We start from the raw sequence: 21,555 nt of genomic DNA, 5'->3' as shown, positions 1-21,555 counted from the left end.
ATATATATAAAGAGATACAAAAAAAAAATGAAAACATTTTAGTAACTAACTTCGTATCGCCGAAGTTGATATACCCTAGCTTAAGCAGACTCGCACCTTTGATGATTGAGAGCCGTACATCTCATATTAATATTATTTTTGTCTGTCATAAAGGATTCTATCAACTATTGGGATCTTAATTCTCCAATAAACATCGATTGACGATCGAGTTAACGGATCACACATGTAATTAGACAAAATATACGGAGGTGAGGTGTATTCTGCTTTTCTAGGATACAAAAGTAGAATACACAATTGTTGACCTTAAGGATTATAAATCCCGTTTAGAAACTATTTACAAAAGATATGCTGAGTGATGAACGGACTCTTCTGGCATCACATCACGACATCGCGGCAAACGATTTTTGTCTTGGAGGAAGCACGCGATGCATTTCCCGTTGCAGCTCCATATGTTGCTTCCGATGATGATGCTGATGAGGAGTAATCCATGTGGCTACTTCCCGCATGTGATTGCTCTTGACGGGCCAGAAAACTATCGGCTATGGCTCGATCCAGGCCTGTGTACTGGAAATTGGGTGCTGCTGCACCATCAAGGACATCAGCTTCGGATTTACGACGCTGGCGACGATTGGCATCCATTGATGATGGTTTTCCTGCACGCCTACGTCGCCGTTGGCCATTCAACTCCGCTGACTTGGTGCTTTTGTGAGTGCGATAGGTACCAGTAAGGCTAGCTGGATGAGCGTAAATGACAGAGCCGGGACCAGAGCGCATATATGACGGCAACGTCATGCCGCGATATTGAGGTGGAGCTGGCACTGGTAACAAGAGGCCAGGTCCGACTCCTGGTGGTGGTGGAGGTGGTAGGCGTGTTGGTGGCGGTGGCAGCAACTGGTAAGGATTGAAGATTTAATGTAATTTACAGCAAATGAACTTGGATTTGGTCCTTACCCCACTACCAGCTGCTGATGCTGGAATTAGCATGATGGGACGTGAGGGCGGTGTCAGTTTACGCATCGAAGGATTCCCCATTTGGGCAGCATACATCCACATGGCCGCCAACTTTTCCGAATTTATCTATTGCATATGAAATTAAGTTAAAAACGTTTTTAAAATGTTTCATTTAAACTTACCTTTTCACTGCCATTCAGCGACATGGCTTTTATATATTGATCCACCTTCTGTTGATCTAAGGCCATGCCCGAGGCATTTGATTTAATGATCACATCGCGTAGCTCGCTGTGTTCCGATCTGTAAATGAAAAAAAAACGACACAAAAGAAATTATTAATTTGAATTCCCGCGCTATTGGAGCAAAGTTATCGTTATCGACATTATCGGAGCAAACCCTATCGTAATCGACAATATCGGAGCAAACCTATCGTTATCGGAGGCAAGTTCATCGTTATCGATGTTATCGGAGCAACGCTATCGTTATCGGAGCAAAAAGAAGAAGAAAAAAAGTGAAACAAATCAATAAACAGCGGAAAGAAAAGAAGTAGTAAAAAACACAAAGACTGTGGAAAATATTTGCTTGTAGTAGAGTGTAGATAAACTTATTGCGCCGGATCAGATCGCACTCGCGGACGTTACATTTTTCTAAGAAAACAAAAGTAAAGCTCGCCACGTCAGTGGGAGTGAGCGGGCAAGAAAAACAAAGAGGCCCAAAAACCAGAAGAAGGAAGTTTGTGCAGGTGTAGGTGTCCCCCCTAAAAACACCAAATCATGTTTAGCAATTTTAAGGAGCGTTTTATATCGGCCATAGCGCCAGATGTGCCTATGCTACCCAACATTGAACGAGATCATAGCCACCATCATCGTGGCGGTGGAATTCGTTTTGGTAGCCAGCAGCTGACAGACAAGTTTCCATATGCGCGGCCGCCTTTCCTTCAGCTGATGACACCCGATGAGCTACGTGCATCGGCTGATCACAATGTTCGACCTATTATTGTGCCCAGAGACATAAATTTGCTACCTTGGGGCACTGGATATGCAGAATGTGTGAACTCTGGTAAATCGGAGTGGAATGAGGATCAGGGAGCTTTCTGCAGGTGTGTATTTTAAGATGGTAATAAATACTGTGCTGCCAATTTCTAATATTATCGTTCTCTTTGGACAGGCAAGTGCTCTCGGATCCGGAACAAAAGCATCCGGATTTACCCTACACATATTTCGGCATTTTTGATGGTCATGCCGGCTATGGAGCTGCTTTGGCAGCCTCCCATCAATTCCATCACATATTGCATGAGAAGCTAGTGGACTGTCTGGATTTGTTGTTGCCTAGAGACACAAATGAAAGCGGACCTGGTGGTGCTGGAGAAAATGGCAAACTGAATCCCACGTTTCCGCATCCAATTTACTTTCAGCGGCGTGTTAGTAAGGATGAACTGATTATCGGTGCCTTAGAGAGCGCCTTCTTTCATATGGACTCGCTGATCGCTCAGGACAGGGATCGGTATCGTGATGCTGGGGGCTGCACGGCTTGCGTGTCCCTTTTCATTGATGGCAAAATGTATGTGGCCAATGCTGGGGATAGTCGCGCGGTTTTATGCCGTCGAAGTGCATTACCTGTCCAAGAAAAGGATGATCCTAATGATTCGTCTATAGCTGTTGATCCGCTGGATGCCTGCTCTTATCCGGTGCCCTTTTCTTCGGATCACACACCCGAAACAGAGCGAGAGCGTCTCTTAAATGTCGCCAGGCTGAAGCCAAGCCTATTATCCAGTTATTATGTGGCCATGGAATACGCCAAGCGTCCACATATCAAGGATATGGGTCAGCGGATACTCTGCCGTCAAGGATCCATGAAGGGCTGGACTTACAAGACTCTGACCCGAGAAGATCTTCGTATGCCTGTGGTCAATGGTGAGGGCAAACGAAGTCGCCTGCTTGGAACTCTGGGTGTAACTCGTGGCTTTGGTGATCACGATCTATTGGCAATAAATACGGGCATCAAGATCAAACCTTTCCTAACCCCTCAGCCCGATGTGCAACAGCGCGATCTTACCCAGGTGGTGAGCATACCCGATGAGCACAACGAGGATGGTGATTATGGGGTTTTAGTTATGGCCACTGATGGACTGTGGGATGTTTCCGAAAACAAAGCGGTGGCCCGCACTGTCTTCCATACATTAAGTAAATATCCTACAGAGAAACATCGATATACCATGGTAGCCCAAGAGCTTGTAGCTAGGGCCCGGGGTAAAATCAATGAATCGGGCCATTGGCGTCTGGCTGATAGTAAGGCAGCGGCCACAGTTGATGATATTTCGGTGATTGTTATTCCCGTCTCTCAGTATTACAAGGATTATGTCGAATGGACAAAGACATGCTCAAAGGATCTAGAACAGCGAAGGCAACAGAAAAGATCAGCTGCAGCAGCATCAACAGCAGAGGCACAAGAGGCGGTCAACGTGCTCAACGGTGTCCTGGCTGAGGAGGCGCATGTTGTCGAAGAGGAGCACGAAGAGGTTGTGGTCTTGGAGACCAAAGGACATCAGCAGCAACATCATCATCATCATTTGCAAAATGAAGATGACGAGGAGGATGAAACTCTTGTGGTGGAAGTGCAAACGAGACTCGATCAAGTTGAACTTAATGAGGTCGAGGAGGACGAAGCGGAGGCCGAGCTTGAGGATGGAGGTGAGGAAAAGCCGGTCACAGAGCAGCAGCAGAACAAAGCGAAGGAGCAAGAGGAGAAAAAAGGTAAGTGCCTTAAGGTGTGGCCCTAAGGTAACATTTTTCTATTAATAAACAATCCATTCCAGACACGCCCACATCAAAACGGCAAAAAGCACGCAAAGGCAAAGCCTAAATTGGACATAACAGACCAAGAGTAGAGTCGGCGTGTCCTTATTATATCCCTAATATAAATATATACACATATATATTTTTATACATTGAAACACACACACACACCCATGCATAATTTGTTAATGTAAAATACAAATAGCTATAGCAAAAAGATTGACGATAAAAACGAAAATCATTCAATTTTCAAAAATAGTAATATTCCAAAAACTCTTTATGTTAAAACTATTTAATTTAAACAAAAACAAATAAAGAGTCAAGAATACATAAATTCCAAAACTTTAAATATTCCACAAAAACAACAACAAACAGTCAATTTGCTTTTATTTTACAATTTTTATATTCCAATAAAAATTGTTTAGAGCAGTTTAAACAATTAAACAAAACAAGGAACAAAACTTAATTTACAATACAAGCCCAAAACAAAAAAAAAAAAACAAATAAAAATAAATAAAAATCAAATCAAATAAAACAAAAATATAATTCCCACTAAACGGGAACATGTCGCAGATGTTTTCAATTCGGTTGAAGTGATAACCAAGAACTAGAATACTTTACTATATACATATATATGTACTTTTTTTCTAGATTAATTTATCGTTTTAACATTTTGAAATATTTATATGTATTAATTTCGTTGAGGTTATTATCTAACCGAATTGAAAACCCCCTAAAAGTTTAGTATATTAAGTTCGTTCAAATGAATAAAAATAATGATTAATAACACTAATACATAAATCGAATAAAAACAAAACAAACCTTAATTGTTATATAGAGAAAAAGTCAATAAATTGATTGATTTTTACAAAAATAATAATAATGATAATAGTAATAACAACAAAGAAACAATAAATATGTGCAAATTCTTTTCTCCAACATTCAGAATATAGTGTTAATCATTCGCTTTAGGGTAATTCTCCGCCAGTTTGTTTTGTTTAATGTGGTTTCTCCACAACTTTATCAGAGATAAGCCCAAAAAAACCAAATGCGTCATGCCATCATCAAAACAAATACAGACTGTATGTTTACAAAGATTTACATAAGTGCTCAAAACGAGGGCTACCCCTTGGGAGATCTAACCACATTGTCAAGAGCTACTATCTAAGATAAATTCAACAACTAACTATGCGCTAAATGGATAAAAATAAACAAAATACAGTATAACATTGCTTTTGAACTGACTTAAATAGTCGATAGTTGGTTTCTTCCCGTCCCTCCCTCTCTTCAAACACAATTTAGAACTTTGAATTTTTATTAAGGAATTCGCTTGCATTTGTTTTGTTTCAATAATTTTTGAATCGATATTGTTTTTAATTACAATAAAACTTGTTTCAATTTTAAGAAATTGTATATATAACTAGTTTCTTTTTTATTTTGTATTTTCCAAGCTGTAAAAATCTACTAAGAAAATATATATATATAAATATATATATATGTACGTATGCATGTGTGTGTGTATATAAGTTTGTACACGTATTTATGACTATGTATATGCACAGCTATCAGACTAGATAAGGGTTTTCTTTTTTTTTTTGTTATTTATTATGACATATCTAAGATTAAATATTTAACCCGATCAATGCAACTGCATGAATGGAATGAATGAAAAGTTTTGGTAGGCGGGAGTGGTCTATGGCATTAAAAAGTCAAACATCGTCTGTGGGGAAAGTAAAGTTTAGCTTCTTATTTCTAAGGTTGAAAAAAAAAAAAAAACAGGAATCGAACTTTAGATTTAGGCCGGCATTTAGAGACACATACTATATATTAATACAATGTGAATAACTAATGCAACAAAACAATTAATGCATTTTCTATAGAATTTTACATTTGTATGAATCAGGTCTTCAATATATTAAGAATTGTATGTTCAGTCGGCTTGTAGCAATCAGTTATCTATATTAACTCTTTAATTTTTAAAGGATATATGTATGTATGGATTCTAAGTATAGATTTAGAATTAGGTTTTGTCCTTGCAACAATCTGTCTATCTCTGTCTATTTCAAATGAGAAATCGAGCTAATTGCTATGAGCAAGAAGAGAATGATGAAGGAATGAAATTTGTATTGAATTTTCTTCATAACTTCATAAATAATATAAAAGTAAACATATTTGTGTGTGGATTATGATTTTATTTAATAATTATTGTTTATTTTTATGTTTTCACTTAGCAATAAGTTCAAATACACAGCTCAAAAGTTTTTCATACACACATACCGACATGCACAGACCCTTTCACAAATTCCATTTGATATATATTCTTGATCCACTATCTATAACGGATTTGGGGCAGTTTATTTCAAACTGATAAAATGTTGTCGGATATTTTAATTTGGGTTTGCTTGTTAAAGCATCTTGATGATTGTGTACACTTAATACATTGGAATTTTGAGACTCCATAAAGCAGATTTTAATAGGCAATAGGCAATGAGTCATTCAACACATATTTATGGATTTCTTTCGCTTTGCGGTTTCTGTGCTCTCTCTTTTTTTTTTTAGTTTAGCTATTTTTTTTTTTAAGTCTTTGATATAGTCAAATTTGTACGACTTAATCGTGGGCCTTTTAGTGGGTAGTGCTATATTTTCTTTGCTTATCTTCCATTAAAATTGAATACCAAACAAAAGAGAGATGTACATACATATATATATATATATTAAAGCATTTTAGCACATATTTGTATATTTAGCCAGGGAATCGAAACAATATCTAATTTGCATAGAATGAAAAAATATTTAACATATTTTTTTGTGTTTTTGGTTGAGAAAATAAAATTACTCACTTTGTATGTATGTATATGGAAAATATGTAGATTAATGGATTTAGCACTGGGAGATACAATTAAAATTTCACAAACTTGCAACGAAATGCGTTTCAAGTCCTTTGAAATAGTTGGCCTTTGAATCGATTTCAACTTCAATCAATTCAATGTGTATATCTGTATACATTATTATCTCTCATCATTTGGAATACTTCAGGCAAAAAGTGCAAGCATCGAACAAACAGAGGTTTACTATTTAACTTTCTTTCTTTTGGTTTTTTGTGTTTTTGCATAGGCGTTTTTGTTCGGCATAAATCAGTAGCATTATGTATATATATTTATATATATTTACAACTGCATCATTATAGCTAAAGTGTAAGCAAATTGACATAATATACAACTTTTTAAAGATTATTCATTTAAAATGTTTCTGTGTTGTATGTGTGTGTGTGTGCTTTCTTTTGGCAACAGCTTAAAATTGTTAATAAAAAATTATTCTTATTTGGCTTTTGTGTTTATTTGTAGCTTTTTAATTTATTTTATATTTGTTAATTAATTTTTGTTTTTGTTTTATTCTTTTTGTGTTTTCAATTAAACAACAATAACACGTGATGTGGAAAAAATTTAGCTACATTTAAATTTAATTAAAAATATTAATGCAAATTGTTTAATCTTTATAATTTGATTATTGTTAAAAATCGAGTCTAAAAACAAAATGTTAACTGAATAGATTTTTTTACGGATTGATTCTTGTATATAGCCACATACATATTGTATGTAGGTGTATGATTTGAATGGAAGAAATCAGGAAGTAAGAGCTGTGAATATTCTTTCTTTCGTTTTCATTTAATTTATTATTTTACATTAGCTATATTTGTGTTAAGTATAGGTGGTATAAATACCGATTCTGTATAGATTTGCATATAAAGTAGAGGTGTGTGTGTGGTGTGTGTGTTTGTTTTTGTATAAAATAAATAATTAACACTTGTTAAAATACTTTTAAAGTTTTCTTTTCTCTTTCACATTTGGAAGTTCAAGGATAGCACATAAACATATATATATATATAACGATAATTCTTCCATTCATTTTGTGCGATCTCAGACATCTCGCGTGGATTGGGTTTTAGGTAAGATGTTAGACCGAACGCAATTCGTTGCATTGCGTTGGCCTGGAAATGCACAACAATAGTGTATAAGAATGCCATAGAATCTATTAATTAAACGTATTAGTTGCCTTTGGCTGCGCTTGGCCCAGGATTAGGAATGCAATTGGGCGCGATCTTTGGCCCTACGTTTGGCTAACATTGATAGCTCAACGGGGCCCACATTTGCTGCCTGTGGTATGGCAATGGCACGAAATGTGGCATCCACAGCGCCGCGCAATGCCATCGAAATGTGATTCTGTTGCTGCTGTTGGGCGTCCAGCGATAATAGAGCCGGCGCCATTGCATATTCGGTTAATTGCACAGCAGAGCCAGCAAATTGATCACGCACCCAACTGTGTTCCAGTATCTGGGCAACTGTGGGTCGATTTTCGGGCACTATGTGCAACATCTGCCGCAGCAAATCCTTCACCGGTGCGCTAATTAGGGTCCAACGACTATTACTACTGAAATCGATATGACCTGAACCAATCCGTTTTAGTATCACATCCGGTGAATCGTTTGGCGTACTGGCAAATGGCGTTCGACCTGATAGCATGATGTATAGTAAAACGCCCAGTGACCAGATGTCACAGGCTAAATCATAACCCTGACGTTTGAGCACTTCGGGAGCCACAAAGTTTGCCGTGTAACAGGGCGTCATCAGCAGTCCATTGTCTGCACGCAATTGCTTGGCAAAGCCTACAAGATAATTAGGTCAGAGTGTTCCTTGTTTCGCAATAGCATGACGATTACTCACCCAAATCACACAATTTAAGCGTCTCTGGAGTTTGCCTCATGCTGGCATAGATCATATTCGAGGGCTTCAAGTCGCGATGGACTACTCCGTGTTCATGCAAATAGGCCACTGCCGAGGCAATGGTCTTGAGGACAGCGCTGGCTTCACTTTCACACATTTGGCCAACGGCCAGAATGCGATCGAGTAGTTCACCACCCTTGAGTAGTTCCATAACCAGATACGCTGAACTCGCATCCTCATAGACGGAATAGAGGGTAACTATATTCGGATGATTGCCATAACGCAGCATTATCTCCACTTCCTCCCAGCAGTCAGCTGTGGCTGTGGTGGCTCTTGCAGTAGCCGAACCGGAGGTGGTCGTAGTCGTTGCAGCCGTTGCCGTTGCCGAAGCAGCTGCAGCCGCTTTCTCAATAATCTTGACGGCATAATGCTTCTTGGAAGACCGATGCTCGCACAATCGGCATACCGAGAAAGTGCCACGCCCCAGCTCTTGTAATAGATTGTATTCGGCATGAAAATTGCCTGGCAAAACGCCAGGTAAACTACGACCAGAATTTGAGGTCGCTCCAGTAACGGGAAGAGCAGTAACGCCCGTATTAGCACCAGTTGTCATCGTGGTAGTGATGACAGAGCCCGAACCTGACCCCGAATCTGATGAGGATGCACCCCCTGAAATATTTTGCAGTGGACCATCGCTGTTTCCTTGCGCCTCCAATAATATAGGGGCCACAAAACTAAATCCACGAAAGATCTCATGAGCGGAGGCCGAGATAGGACCTCCTGGTGAATCCCGCGGTGATTTTGAAGTGTATTCCACATCGAAATAGAAGGCATCATCACGACTCACAGCGGGAATAAAGGGTGGGCGTACTTGCTTCCTCTCCAGCCTCACCCAATCAATTGTGCCAAAGAAGCAATGCGCCTTAATGTCCAAAATGCCCTGAGAGCCGGCACCTAAACGGTTTTGGGGATTCCGCTTAAACAGGGCCCTCAATAATGATTGCGCTTCGGGCGATAGATTCTCCGGCATACCCAACTTGGAGCGTAGAATTTGATTCATAGTTTCCTGTCTGGTTTGGCCATGAAAGGGTAAATTTCCAGTTAGCATTTCATACATAAGGACACCAAATGACCACCAATCGGCAGCAAAGTCGTGACCCTTTCGATTGACAATCTCCGGTGCCATGTATTCGACAGTGCCGCAAAAACTATAGGTCTTGGACCCATCCAAGGGCTGCTTGGACAAGCCGAAATCGGTCAAAGCTATATGCCCATGTTCATCTAAAAGTATATTCTCTGGCTTCAAGTCGCGATAGATGATGCCCAGCGTATGCAAATGATTCAGGGCTAAGGCCAATTCGGCCAGGTAGAATTTAACATCCTCCTCGGTGAACATGACCTCCTTAGACAGGCGGGTGAAGAGATCTCCGCCACGCAGGAAATCCAGAATTAAATAAAGTTTGCCAGGCGTTTGGAAAGCATAGTGTAGCTTTACTATAAAGGCATGACCCACATCCGCCAGAATCTTTCGCTCATTGGTGCTACGCACACGATCTTTAACTTTGAGAGTGGCCTTCTTAAGGACCTTCATGGCGTACAGCGTGCCAGCATCTTTGCCAATAATTTTACGTACCAGGAACACTTTGCCAAAGCTGCCCTCACCCAGCACGCGCAGCAGCTCGAATTGGGAGGGATCCGCCTTGTCGTGACCCTCTTTGATCACCTCACGCAGCTCGAATTCATTCATGTCGCAAAGGAGCAGATCCGAATCGTTGCTCAACTCCATTTGCTGCTCTTCCTCGACTGGCTCGGCTGCTGGCTGCGTCGCAGCCTCTGCGACCTCTCGCTTTGTCCTGCTTGTGGGGGAAATGTGATGCTGTTCAAGGGCTGCTTGCAGTTGCTGCTGTTGGCGGCGCTGCGATGATGTCACCATAGTCACCCCAACGCCGCTTTCCTCATCCTCGGTGGGTGTGTGCTCCATGGGCGTTACCGCCAAACTGCTGCATCCAGATGAGGTGATCTGCATCCGTTGTCGCAGCTGCAAGCCCATCGCGGATGCGGATGCGCTTGCAGATGCGGATGAACTGCTACCCGGGGCTGGCGGGGCATGGCTGTTGCTCTGCTGCTGTTGCTGTTGTTGGCGGAGATCCTTATTGGAGTCAGCCAAGGGCATGACTAGCGTGTTGGCTTGTAGATCCGCCGACACGTTGAGGCTTTCACTAATTTACCTTCTTTGCCGTTTTTTCTTTTTGCTTTTTTTTTCTTTTTTTTTATTACTTCCGTTAAGCGTAGGCGCTGCTGACTCTCTCTTCTTCTTCTATCTCTGCTGCTGCTTTTGAGCTTCCGTGTGATTTCTTCAGCCCTGGACTTATTTTTTGTTTAAAACAATTCACTGTTTGGCACTTGCTGCCATGTTGCTTAATATTAGATGCATTTGCAAAAAATTAATTTAATTAATTAACGACAAACAAAAATCACGAAAAATAAACAATTCTATCAGTTGCAACCCAGTGAACATTAGCGACCTAATTACGTCTTGCTAAAGTTTCCGAGATAACCCAAACAACATTTTTCCACCTGACATTTTGGTCACTGTTACGTGCGGTTCCAGAATTTAGTAATTAATTTAAAAATGATCTCATAAAATTATTAATTTTAGCTTTTGGGTGTAAAACAGCCAAACCATTGAATTTCTAAATTTATAAAAAAAAACTTTCGATAAGTTAACGATAACACAGTGGTACACAATCGGTGCAACCTATCGTAGTCGACATTATCGGAGCAAACCTATCGACGTTTAAATTTAAAAATAAGAATTTGCTAAACTTTCGTTCAGGAAAAGAAATGTGATTGTTACATGGAAATTATTTTAAATTACTTACTTGGTACATATTTGCAAGGCGCAGCGATAAACCGAAACAATGCTGACCACGAAATGCAGAAATAATGCGAATATTAAACCACAGGCGGCAGAAACCTCACTATTTCCATTGATGAGTTCCAACTGTGAAGGGGAAAAAGTTCAATATTAATTGAAAAATAAAGCCATACACCTCTGTGGCTAATTAACTCTCACCTGTTGCTGCTGTTGCTCTAGCTGTTGCTGCTCGGCCAGACGATTGAGGTCACGCGACAATCCCACTCCCGAAATGGCCAAAGCCAAAGTGCTGCTGGCTATGCAAACCAAACTTAGAGCCAAAAATGCTGTCTGAGTTTTGCGCATGCTAACCACGCCCAAGGAGCCGGTAACAGCGGCTATTAGCCCGGTCCAAATGCCACAGCCGGCCATTGACAAGGCCGCATCACGGACTATCAGCAGGGATCCCAGAGCCACCAAAGAGATGGCCAATAGCAATTGTAATAACCCAAGGACAATTTGCAGGGGAAAGGCCGAGCAACATTCATTACTTGCCCGGCGCTGGCGACGTTGCTTGGATGATGAACCATCATCGCTACCACTACCACCAGCACCCGATCCTCCGCCTGTCTCTTTGTATTTAATGAATTCTGGCGGGCATCGTTGTTTCTTGCTAATACGAGAATCAATCGTATTGGCAGCACTTTTTGTTTGCTGAACATCCTGCAGTTGCTGCTTAAACTCCTGATGACTCATCAACTTAAGCTCCTGTTTCGGCTCCTTGCTTGTATCCTTCTTGAGGTCATCTATTAATGTGGCTGCTGTCAGTTTCAGTGCCGTCAAGGGCTTCTCATCATAGACGGGACTCGAATAGATATGACTTTGGGCATCTTGGCGTGCCTCATCCGAGGCATCCCCAACATTAGCATTTGATGTATTAGTGCCCTGCTCCATGGTGGTGCTGGTGGCCACCTGTACCAGCTCTTCACGATTCAGACTACGATCCACAATGGTGTCCATGCTGCCAGTTGTCGAATCATGCGAATCTATTGTGCGTGCCGGTGAAGCCGAATGGCGGCCATTGAATTCATTGGGATTGGTATGATTATGGTTACTATTACCGATTATCTCTGTCATTATGGTAGCTGATGTCACAGATCGTTCATTGACAAGCTGCAAAAGTGAAAAAAGAAAGGCATAAAAGTGAGATTCATTTAAAATACACTCGAAGAAATAATTTAGCTAATGTCCACGTGATAGGAAACTTCAAATTAAATCTAATAGCCCTGAAAATTCAACAATTCTTATTTTCACATACTTTATACAAACTAAATACATAAAGGGAAAAAAAGAGCTTAAAGTATGACAAATTTTCTTCAAGTGTTATTAATTTTCATGAATTTAGCTATTGTATTTTTGTTCGTTTTGCTTCTTTTTTTTTTGCCATTTTTGACCAACAAGATTAGCATAGCAATTATGCCGTTGGCCAAAAAGCAAGTTTGTTACTTAAGTCTTTTGTTTTCAGAGACCAAATGAAGGGTATTTGAGTCTTTTTCACAGATCATGCAGCTTCTACAAAAACATTAAAAAAAATTGTTGACTGATTGATTGGAGTATAAAAAAAAATAATTGCTTTAACATTGTGTTGAAATGTTTTGATTCTAGTCAGATTATTGATGATTCCTAGAGCAAATTTCTTGGAATTTCTATTGTAGAGTATTTGACAATCGATGCTTATCATTGGCTAGTTTTCTAGTTTTCTTTTCAATTTTAGAAAGGTTTGTCCCATTATTATCACATGATTGGTAAACAATTTATCAAATTTAAAAATTCCCCACATAATTCTGTTTGACATAAGCCCATAAAGCAGTTAAAATGTTCTCAATATTCATTGACAATTGTTGTTGTTGTTGTGCCTTGACATTTGCCAGCATTTAGAAGACTTTGTTGTTTTTGTTATTATTATTGTTGCCACTTTGCTGAACCGGTTGGCAAATTAAACAATAAAACATAATACAAAATAAAAAGAGAAAAAACTGAAAAAAAAGTAAAAAAAAAAAAACATTCAGACAAATGCTGAAAAAAAAATCGCAACCTTAACAAAAATAAGTTTTAGTGGATAAGGAGGGGTGTCTGGGGCAGAACTAGTGCCAGAAAGGCATTGGGGCAGGTGGTGCCATTTATGTTTAGAGGCAAACCACTAGTAACAACAAAAAAAAAAAAAAACAGAACTCCATTCCAGTAGCGAATTCAATCGGACATGAGGGTATAATGATAAGATATGTAAGTCAATAGAAATCGATACGTCTGATCAATTTATATATTGTACATAAATACTTATTTTTCTTATCTAACAATAAGCTAAAAAAAAACGAATTTTACAACTACATTAAACACTTCAAATATTCCCACTTTTAAATGTTTCATGATTTTTTTTTTCTTTTTTGTTTTCTTGATTTCAATCTTGTTTTTATTAGCTTTTAAAAACTTAAACTTTTAACTGACTTTATATAATCTGATGTAATTAATAATTGGCCCAATTTCAATCTTAAATCTCATTCTTGGGAAAAAAGATTTTGAGACAAAACCAAAATAATTGACTAAAGCAACAACATAATAATAAATGTGATTTGTTAAATTGATCTCAACATTGTGATTAAAGAACTTGAGAAAATCTTGTCGAGTTTGAATCTTTCTGGTGTTGAGCACAAATTATTGAAAAATGTGAAAGTTTGTTTTTTTGTTTTCATATTTCCATTGCGTTTCTGTTGTCATTTTCACAGTTTTGCCAATGTCCGGCAGTTTTCATTTTCATTTTCACTGTCGCCTCTCGACTGTCTGCCTGCCTGCCTGCCTGCCTGCCCGTCGCCTTGACAGCAATTAGGCGTAATTGGTCAGACATAGCAAACACCGCAGCAAACACACACAGCTAAATACTTGAACGCTCACTTGTCAATTAGCATAAACGAAATTGTTGTGGTGGCTGCTTGCTTATTTTTATTTTTATTTTTGTTTATTGCTTTTGCCTATGCCTTGATTTTGGGCCATGCCCATGTCACCTCCATGCCTAACTATTTCCCACACTTTTGTGGCCAAAACACTTGCCCATCGCCCCTTCCCTGTGCTCTGTGCCTTTACTTAACTTCAACGACCGCCTGCCAGCCAGACACGCCCCCCGCCCGATAGCCCGCTTGCCTTGTGCCTGAATCTCAATAGCCGCCCAAGCGCTTAACCGCATAAATGAAAACCAACCGACAGATTGCAGCAGCCGCAGTCGTCGCAGCAGCTTTTGGAATATGTCGATAAATCAGCAAGAAACCCAAAAGTAAAAAACACTTGAAAAAAAAGAAACACACACACAAAATCTACGACAAGGAATGAAGAAAATCAAGTAACAAAAAGCGGCAGAGAAAAAGTTAGTAAAAGGGCAAATACGATTTTCTTTTCATAGGTGAAATCCGTAAGCAGACCTTAAGTACTTGCTACAAAATGATTCATTGAGAAACTTTTCGAAAATGAAAAAAGAGGCAACCTACAAGTTAACTACTTATATATTTAGAAGCTCAACTTTGATGTCGATTGAAACCAGATAATTAAATGAAACATTAACAAATTTTCTAAGTAGGTATGGCTATACCTCGTAATACACATTTAACTATTTACTTTATACGGAAGATATGCTGCTTTTAGCCATAGATTCGAATTCTCCTCATATATATTTACTTAGTATGAAATTAGTTTTCTTATACAGCTTAAGCTGGAGTCCGTGTAAAATCTACAGTTTGGTTTTTATTTTCATTTTTCTAAATTTTCTAACGATTTCATAGGTTTTTAGCTAGAAAATGCTTTAGAAATCCAAATTCCTTAATAGAAAAACATGGCCTACGGGACAAAAGAACGTTAAACGAAGTTACAAGATCGTGTGCATGACCCACAGGACATCGATACCTTTATGATTCCGAGTATCACAGTAAGATAAAGTAAATATCACATAAAAGACTTTAAAATGAAAATAGAGACCGGTAAAAGTTCTATAGACAACCGAGTACAAAACGACTTTATTTGAAAAAAGAAAAAGTTTTCCTTTCGAAAACATATGAATTATCCGCTTCGACCTATTAGAAAAGATCCCTAATATATCACACGGATAGTAGGGCTCTCGAGGAAACTAAAATGCAATCTTAATATAGTAAACTCAAAATGTAAGCTGTCTTTTTTAACAAAACTAACGCCCAATTCGATCGCTGCGAAGTAATTTTCATGCGGCATGGAATACATCTATATAACAAGCTTTTTAAACAGAGAAGAAAATTAAAAATGCAGCAGAAAAATTCCCGACAGAAGAAAGGAGAGTGAGAGTGTTTGAAAAACAAAAAGAAAGAATGTACTTGAAAACTGTGGACCAAGGGAGGGGACCATGATGCCGATGGATGTGGTTGTCGATAGCGATGACAATGAGTTTTCCTGAAAGTAAAAATTGCACCGGTTTGGCAAGTCAACAGCTTCAAAATGACGACGGTCAGTGGCAGCAGCGACGTCAACGTCAACGTCAGCGTCAATGGCAGCGGCCACTGCAACACTTTCACTTGTGCACATTTGTTTTTGGCCAAGTGTTTTGTTGTGGCCAACGATTTGCCAAAATGTGGGATGGATTTCCTCATAGCCTTATATCGATTTGGGGCGGAACACAAAACTGAAACACCACCAAACAAAAACAAAACAAAAAACCAGACCACTTTCAAAATCCTTTGTTTTCGACACACAAAAAATTCATTTGTTAATTACAAAAAAAAAAAAAAAAAACCAAAACAATTATTGCAAAAATATATTGAAATTGCAAATTTTGCAGTTGTTTTTTTCGAGAGAGGCTTGTTTCTTGCTTAATGGACAAATAATAATGGCAACAGCAACAAATTATGCATTGAATGTTTAAACAAAAATCTGGCAAGTGTCGCGCCTTCATGTTGCAAATGCGGCAGATGTGGCCTAGCGTCGTGTGGGTTGCCCCACCAACTGCTGCCAACCATTAAAACATTCATGCAATTGCCCTAACATATTTCATTAAGATTGAATACACCATCAATACATGATATGACTGCCAAAGAAATAGAAAATTTCCAACTTATGAGTTTAGAAATCATAAAATATTGATATCAATAAACTAAGCAGTTTATGTCTTTCAGTTTCTTAACTTTGCAATTGGTTAAATAGTTTTCGCAAAAAATATTACATAAATTATCGTTAGATATTGTAAATTTGGAGAAGGTTAACAAATTAATTAAATATATGCATAATTTAAATGCCATTTAAGTGATTTTAAATAATGTGGAGTGAATGAAATAGCCCAAGACTCTCTAGGTCTTGCCGAAGAACTTGGTCTATTATGATTCAAGAAAAACAATAAGTGGTCAAGAGGCTAAATTTGCGAAACATCTTAAGCCATTTGCTATTTAGTTGATTCAGTTGAACTGTTGCCTAACTCAATTGTTAGAATTTTCAATGTTGTTGCTGTGAAACTCCCACAAACTAGCTAAGTAAGTAACTAACTGACTGACTGACTAACATAGAGAATGAGTGAATTGAGTGTCTGAGTTTGAGATGCAAAGGTTTTATTTTTTTGAGAGTCTTCCTGCTACCCACGCAAATTATGATGATGCTGATGGCATGATATGGTTTTGGTTTGCTATGGTATGGTATGGTTTGATATGGCTCTGCAATTGTTGCCGTTGAGGTAATTAAAAACGCGCCACCAGCCTGTCATAATAACAAATTAAAATATCAAAATCAAGTAGAGAGGATTGTGTGTGTGTGTGTGTGTGGGAGGGATTGAAAACCAGCACGTGCAACAACAAAATAACTGTGAAATGTGACACTGCAACAAGCTGCAACACTTGAGTTGCTTTTGTCTAGCGGCAAAAGGTTGCATCATAATTTTGATGAACATGATCATGATGATAGTCAGCTCGGTAATTGTTAACATTATTACATTTATTATTAATAGTAAGAACGTCAAGTCAACGTCAAGGCGAAATAGATCTGCAACTAGATAAACAACAACAAAAAAATGAAGGCGTAGCTCAAAAGAATCTGTCAACCATTTGACAAAGATTATGCCAACTATCATGCTTAGAGAACTGGAAAATCTAGCAACTATAACCGTAAGGAGATCTAAATTCAGATATAAAATTCAGTTCTATCGGTGAATGAATAAAGTTCGTTTTCCAAGTCTTTTGTTTGACATTTGCAAAAAAGAAATGAAATAACCGTTAGATAGTCATTGGTTATCTAGCTTATTAAGTTTCGGTTGATTGTCCATGATAGATAGTTCTAGTTCTCTTTGTTTTAATTGAGTCCAATATCGGATCAACTGAGGAGTTAACATTTGGCTTTTCCGCTCTAATGCAACAGTTTTCAAACAACAAATATTCCCAGACACTCCTCCACCACCACTACCACTACCACTACCACCCAACTCCCACTTCCACCTCCCCCTCTGAACATTCATCTTGGCAAAGTCAAGTCAAGTGCGGCTCGAAATGGTAGTTAATTTTATGCAGGCATTTGGACAACAACAAAACAGAAAGACAGACGGCAAATGAATTGGAATTGAAATTGAATGCGAGTAATTATGTATGTAAGCATATCTCTATCTCTGTCTCTATCTCTCTCTTTGTGTGTGTGTGTGTGTGTGTGTGTGTTGATCAAGTGGAGGTTGTTAGCCAAAGGGGTTAATAATATACACGTATAAAGTTGAAATGTCAAAATCAAAAAACGTAAATGAATCAAAATATTTGTTTGTCTTTAGGTCTCAGATCTCAAGCTATTTTTTTTTTGGCCAACAATGGGTTAACATTAACCAGCAGCAGCCTTCAAATTGTTGTTCGTCTTACAATTTGATACCTGTCTATGTATGTGTTTGTTCACAAATGTTTTCTTAGGGAATTTAGTATCTGACTGTTAATTTTGTTATTCGTTGTTGTTATTTGTACTTTTTTGGTCTCTATGATATTTATTTTTGGGGATTTTTAATCATGCTGCAAGGTGCTGGAAGGCGATTGGTTTAAAAGAGGCAAGAGCAAGGGGAGGGCTGACTAGCATACCAATGACAATTGATAATGACTGCTGAATGCTGCTACCGCTGCTTGATTAAAAATTATGCCAGAAATAATTACAAGAAACCAAAAAATATTCATCTTCTTATTGTCATGACAAATCGTTAACGATTAATCAAAAATACATTTTGTATAATTAAAAAAAAAATTTAAAGCAATCGAAAATTTGTTGTAGTAAATATAAAAAAATCGTTTACTACTCCATTATATATTTAAGAAAAACACAATAGTAGCAAAAAGTCTTTAAAAGTTTGTTAAACCAAGTAATTTGAAGTTTAATTATTAGTCTTTAATAATCTAACTATAATATATAAAGCTATATACTTGGTTTAAGTAAATTTTAATTTAAGTTTAAGTTAGCTAAAATTGCCTTCTGAAACAAACAACAACATAAATTGCGCTTTGTATCTGAATCTTCAGAGCAATCAAATAATGCATGGATATTATCAGTTGTTTACAATTTTACATGGTTTATGTTGAAATCTTTTAATAGTTATTAAAGATAGATAAAATAAATAGCTATAGATAATTTGTTGGTTTCGTTTGGCAGTTAGATTTATTTGATTAAGGTAATTTCAAAAAAAGAAAGAAATGTGTTTATGTATGCCTGTCTATAAATCTATTTACTTATATGTATGTACATAGATAAGTATATAGTATGTGCGGCTTGTATATAGCAATTTCTGCAATATTTCTGTCAATCGATCAATGATTATGCGATTAATCACAATTCGTTGGGTCTTTGGCAATTCCTGTCAATGTGTAATTGCCATTATTAGGTGCATTTTGCTTAAACTCCAAATCGAACTCCAAAACGAACTCCAAATCGAACTCGCAGTCAAAGTCGAATTTGGATTTGTAGTTATGCCGCTGCCCAATCATGGCACGCATTCGCCTTGCCCCCCTCCCAAACACACTCCACCCCTTGCCCAACAAAATCTGAGCCACTTTGTTTTGCTACAATTAAGGCGGCAAGGTCGTCGTCGTCGTCGTCGTCTTGGTTAAAATGAACATTTGAAATGACTTAATACAAAATAATTGCATTGCCATGATGAAGGAGAGTTAAGGCGAAATTACTGCTACGCACTGCACGGCAAGAGCAAGTGAAAAATAAAAACACATCAAACGAGAGTGCAATGGACGCGAAGCAACTAAAAATGGAAAATTGAAAGAGAAAAACTGTAGGAAAAACTGGCTAAACTGACCGCCAAAGTGGCCAAAGTGGCCAAATGGCAAGGGAGATGGTTGAATCCAGATGAAATAAACTGATTGCATCCTATATATAAACTGATAATAAAAAAACGCCCAACTCTTTCGTGTAGGCAGACCCCCCAGCCACCCCTTCTTCTTTTTCAATTAGCCAATTTCTGGTTCGAGTTTATTTATTATTTATAATATGCGCACTTTAAGGAAAAACTTTCGCTGAATGCAATTTTTTTCTTTTTTTTTTTTTGTGTGTTTATTTGTGCAACGATTTCCTGTAATTATGGCATAGTACGTGTTGGATTGAGGCATATATGGACGCATATTGCAGGGTATATATATGTATATAATATGCAATAGGCCAATTCCTTATACGTTTGGGCGATTATGTAATACCTTATAGAGTCAAATTTGTTCAATGTCTTTGAAACGTGTGTGTTAAGGTGCCACACACCAACGAAATGTTACGAAATGAATCGATTATCGAGGACAAAATGTTTTTTTAGTCAAACAATCAAACATCGGATGACTTCTTTTGGCCCGGATGACTTCTTTTGCGCCACCTTGTATTTATAAGTATTTCTAAGCATATGTACATAAGAGCAATCTGAAACTGACAACATTATTATATAGCTCCCTGTTCGATGACTTGATCGCAAATGCAATTATAGATTCTGATGTTGTTTTAATATTTACTCTATAGCCTTGGACCCTCCATTCTATTTTTATACCCTTGCAAAAAGGGTATGGATCAACGCAAACTCCTCCTAGACCGTTAGAGCTACAGAGCTGAAATTTTGAATGTATATACTGTAGGCGTTGTATATCTTGGATTCAGCCGGATCGGATCACTATATCACATAGCTCCCATACAAATGGCAAAGTCACGAACAGTGACTTTTCTCAATAACTTCGTTATTTTCTGAGCTATTGTCGTGAATAATAATTAATATTGGTGAGTTAATTACACATATAAACGACTATGCCAAATTTGATCAAAATCGGGTGACTATATCATATAGCTCCCATAGGAACGATCTTTCGAAAACAGTGACTTTTGTCAATAACTTCGTTACTTTTGACGCGATTGCTTTCAAATTAAACATTTGTTGGTTTAATATATCTGTTAATGACTGTGCCGAATTTGATAAAGATCGGGTGACTATATCATATAGCTCCCATAGGAACGATCGGTGGAAAACAGTGACTTTGATCAATATCTTCGTTATTTCCTATGCTAAGATTGTAGGCCGTTCTTTCGCAAAGATTAGCCTTTTTTCTATTTTGATGGCTATAGGTAAGGAAAGAGACTTTGACGCGGTCGAAGTTAGCTCCGACCCTCTGGTTTTTTTTGTATTCTTACATCAAATTAGGGAAAACTTAGCGAAAACTAAAAAGAGAATCAGTAAGTTAAAGGAACTCGAGAATTTTTGCCTGAGACTGTATTTTGGCCAATGCCTTCTTTGGTCAAAACGATTTCATTGAAAATTCTTTTAAAATTTGATGCCTTTTAAGTACCAATGTTCTACTGAAGAATAAGGAATTTGTTACTGTGTATTAGAGATTCCTTTGCCATGCTCGTTTAAACTTTAAATTTACTTAAACTTTAAGTTCGTCTAGGGTATAAATTGGCAGACTAGCTCTATCTTTGGCCAGGCCCTGTGGGCCCTTTGGTTTTAGTTGAAGTTTCTTTTCATGCTGGCCTAGATTCGTTCGACAAGTAATTTACTTAGTTTGATGGCAATTGACATCAATTTTATCGGCCAAACACGTGCCTTTTTTCCAATGCTTTAATTAATTAATGTAATTAAGTAATTTCACTTACTTTTTTTAGCTAGATTTTATTGTCGTTTCTGCAGGTAATTTTCTCCTCTTGTTTTTTTGTTTTGTTTTATGATGAATGAAATTTTGTGGTT

General features: G+C 37.9%; 3 protein-coding genes across 3 annotated transcripts; 1 reads left to right on the top strand and 2 right to left on the bottom strand.

The window, feature by feature from the left end:
- Window position 1: 1 nt before the first annotated feature.
- LOC6649274 lies at window positions 2–21,555 on the bottom strand. The gene is made up of 6 exons (XM_002071358.4): window positions 21,465–21,555; window positions 11,544–12,497; window positions 11,350–11,471; window positions 1,134–1,251; window positions 952–1,077; window positions 2–891 (listed from the first exon to the last, which is right to left on the bottom strand). Exons 2-6 carry the CDS (start codon window positions 12,459–12,461, stop codon window positions 376–378), a joined length of 1,800 nt encoding a protein of 599 aa, XP_002071394.2. The 5' UTR covers window positions 12,462–12,497; window positions 21,465–21,555; the 3' UTR covers window positions 2–375.
- Window positions 1,463–4,687, top strand: LOC6649273 (protein phosphatase 1H). Its single transcript, XM_002071357.4, has 3 exons — window positions 1,463–2,050; window positions 2,119–3,704; window positions 3,767–4,687. Exons 1-3 carry the CDS (start codon window positions 1,725–1,727, stop codon window positions 3,811–3,813), a joined length of 1,959 nt encoding a protein of 652 aa, XP_002071393.1. The 5' UTR covers window positions 1,463–1,724; the 3' UTR covers window positions 3,814–4,687.
- LOC6649272 (ribosomal protein S6 kinase 2 beta) lies at window positions 7,064–10,993 on the bottom strand. Its single transcript, XM_002071356.4, has 2 exons — window positions 8,468–10,993; window positions 7,064–8,409 (listed from the first exon to the last, which is right to left on the bottom strand). Exons 1-2 carry the CDS (start codon window positions 10,638–10,640, stop codon window positions 7,823–7,825), a joined length of 2,760 nt encoding a protein of 919 aa, XP_002071392.2. The 5' UTR covers window positions 10,641–10,993; the 3' UTR covers window positions 7,064–7,822.

This window comes from Drosophila willistoni, assembly GCF_018902025.1.
Source record: "Drosophila willistoni isolate 14030-0811.24 chromosome XL unlocalized genomic scaffold, UCI_dwil_1.1 Seg141, whole genome shotgun sequence".
NCBI classification, from domain to species: domain Eukaryota; kingdom Metazoa; phylum Arthropoda; class Insecta; order Diptera; family Drosophilidae; genus Drosophila; species Drosophila willistoni.
The sequence above is the reverse complement of the archived record's forward strand: the minus strand, read 5'-3'. Positions and strand labels throughout refer to the sequence as shown.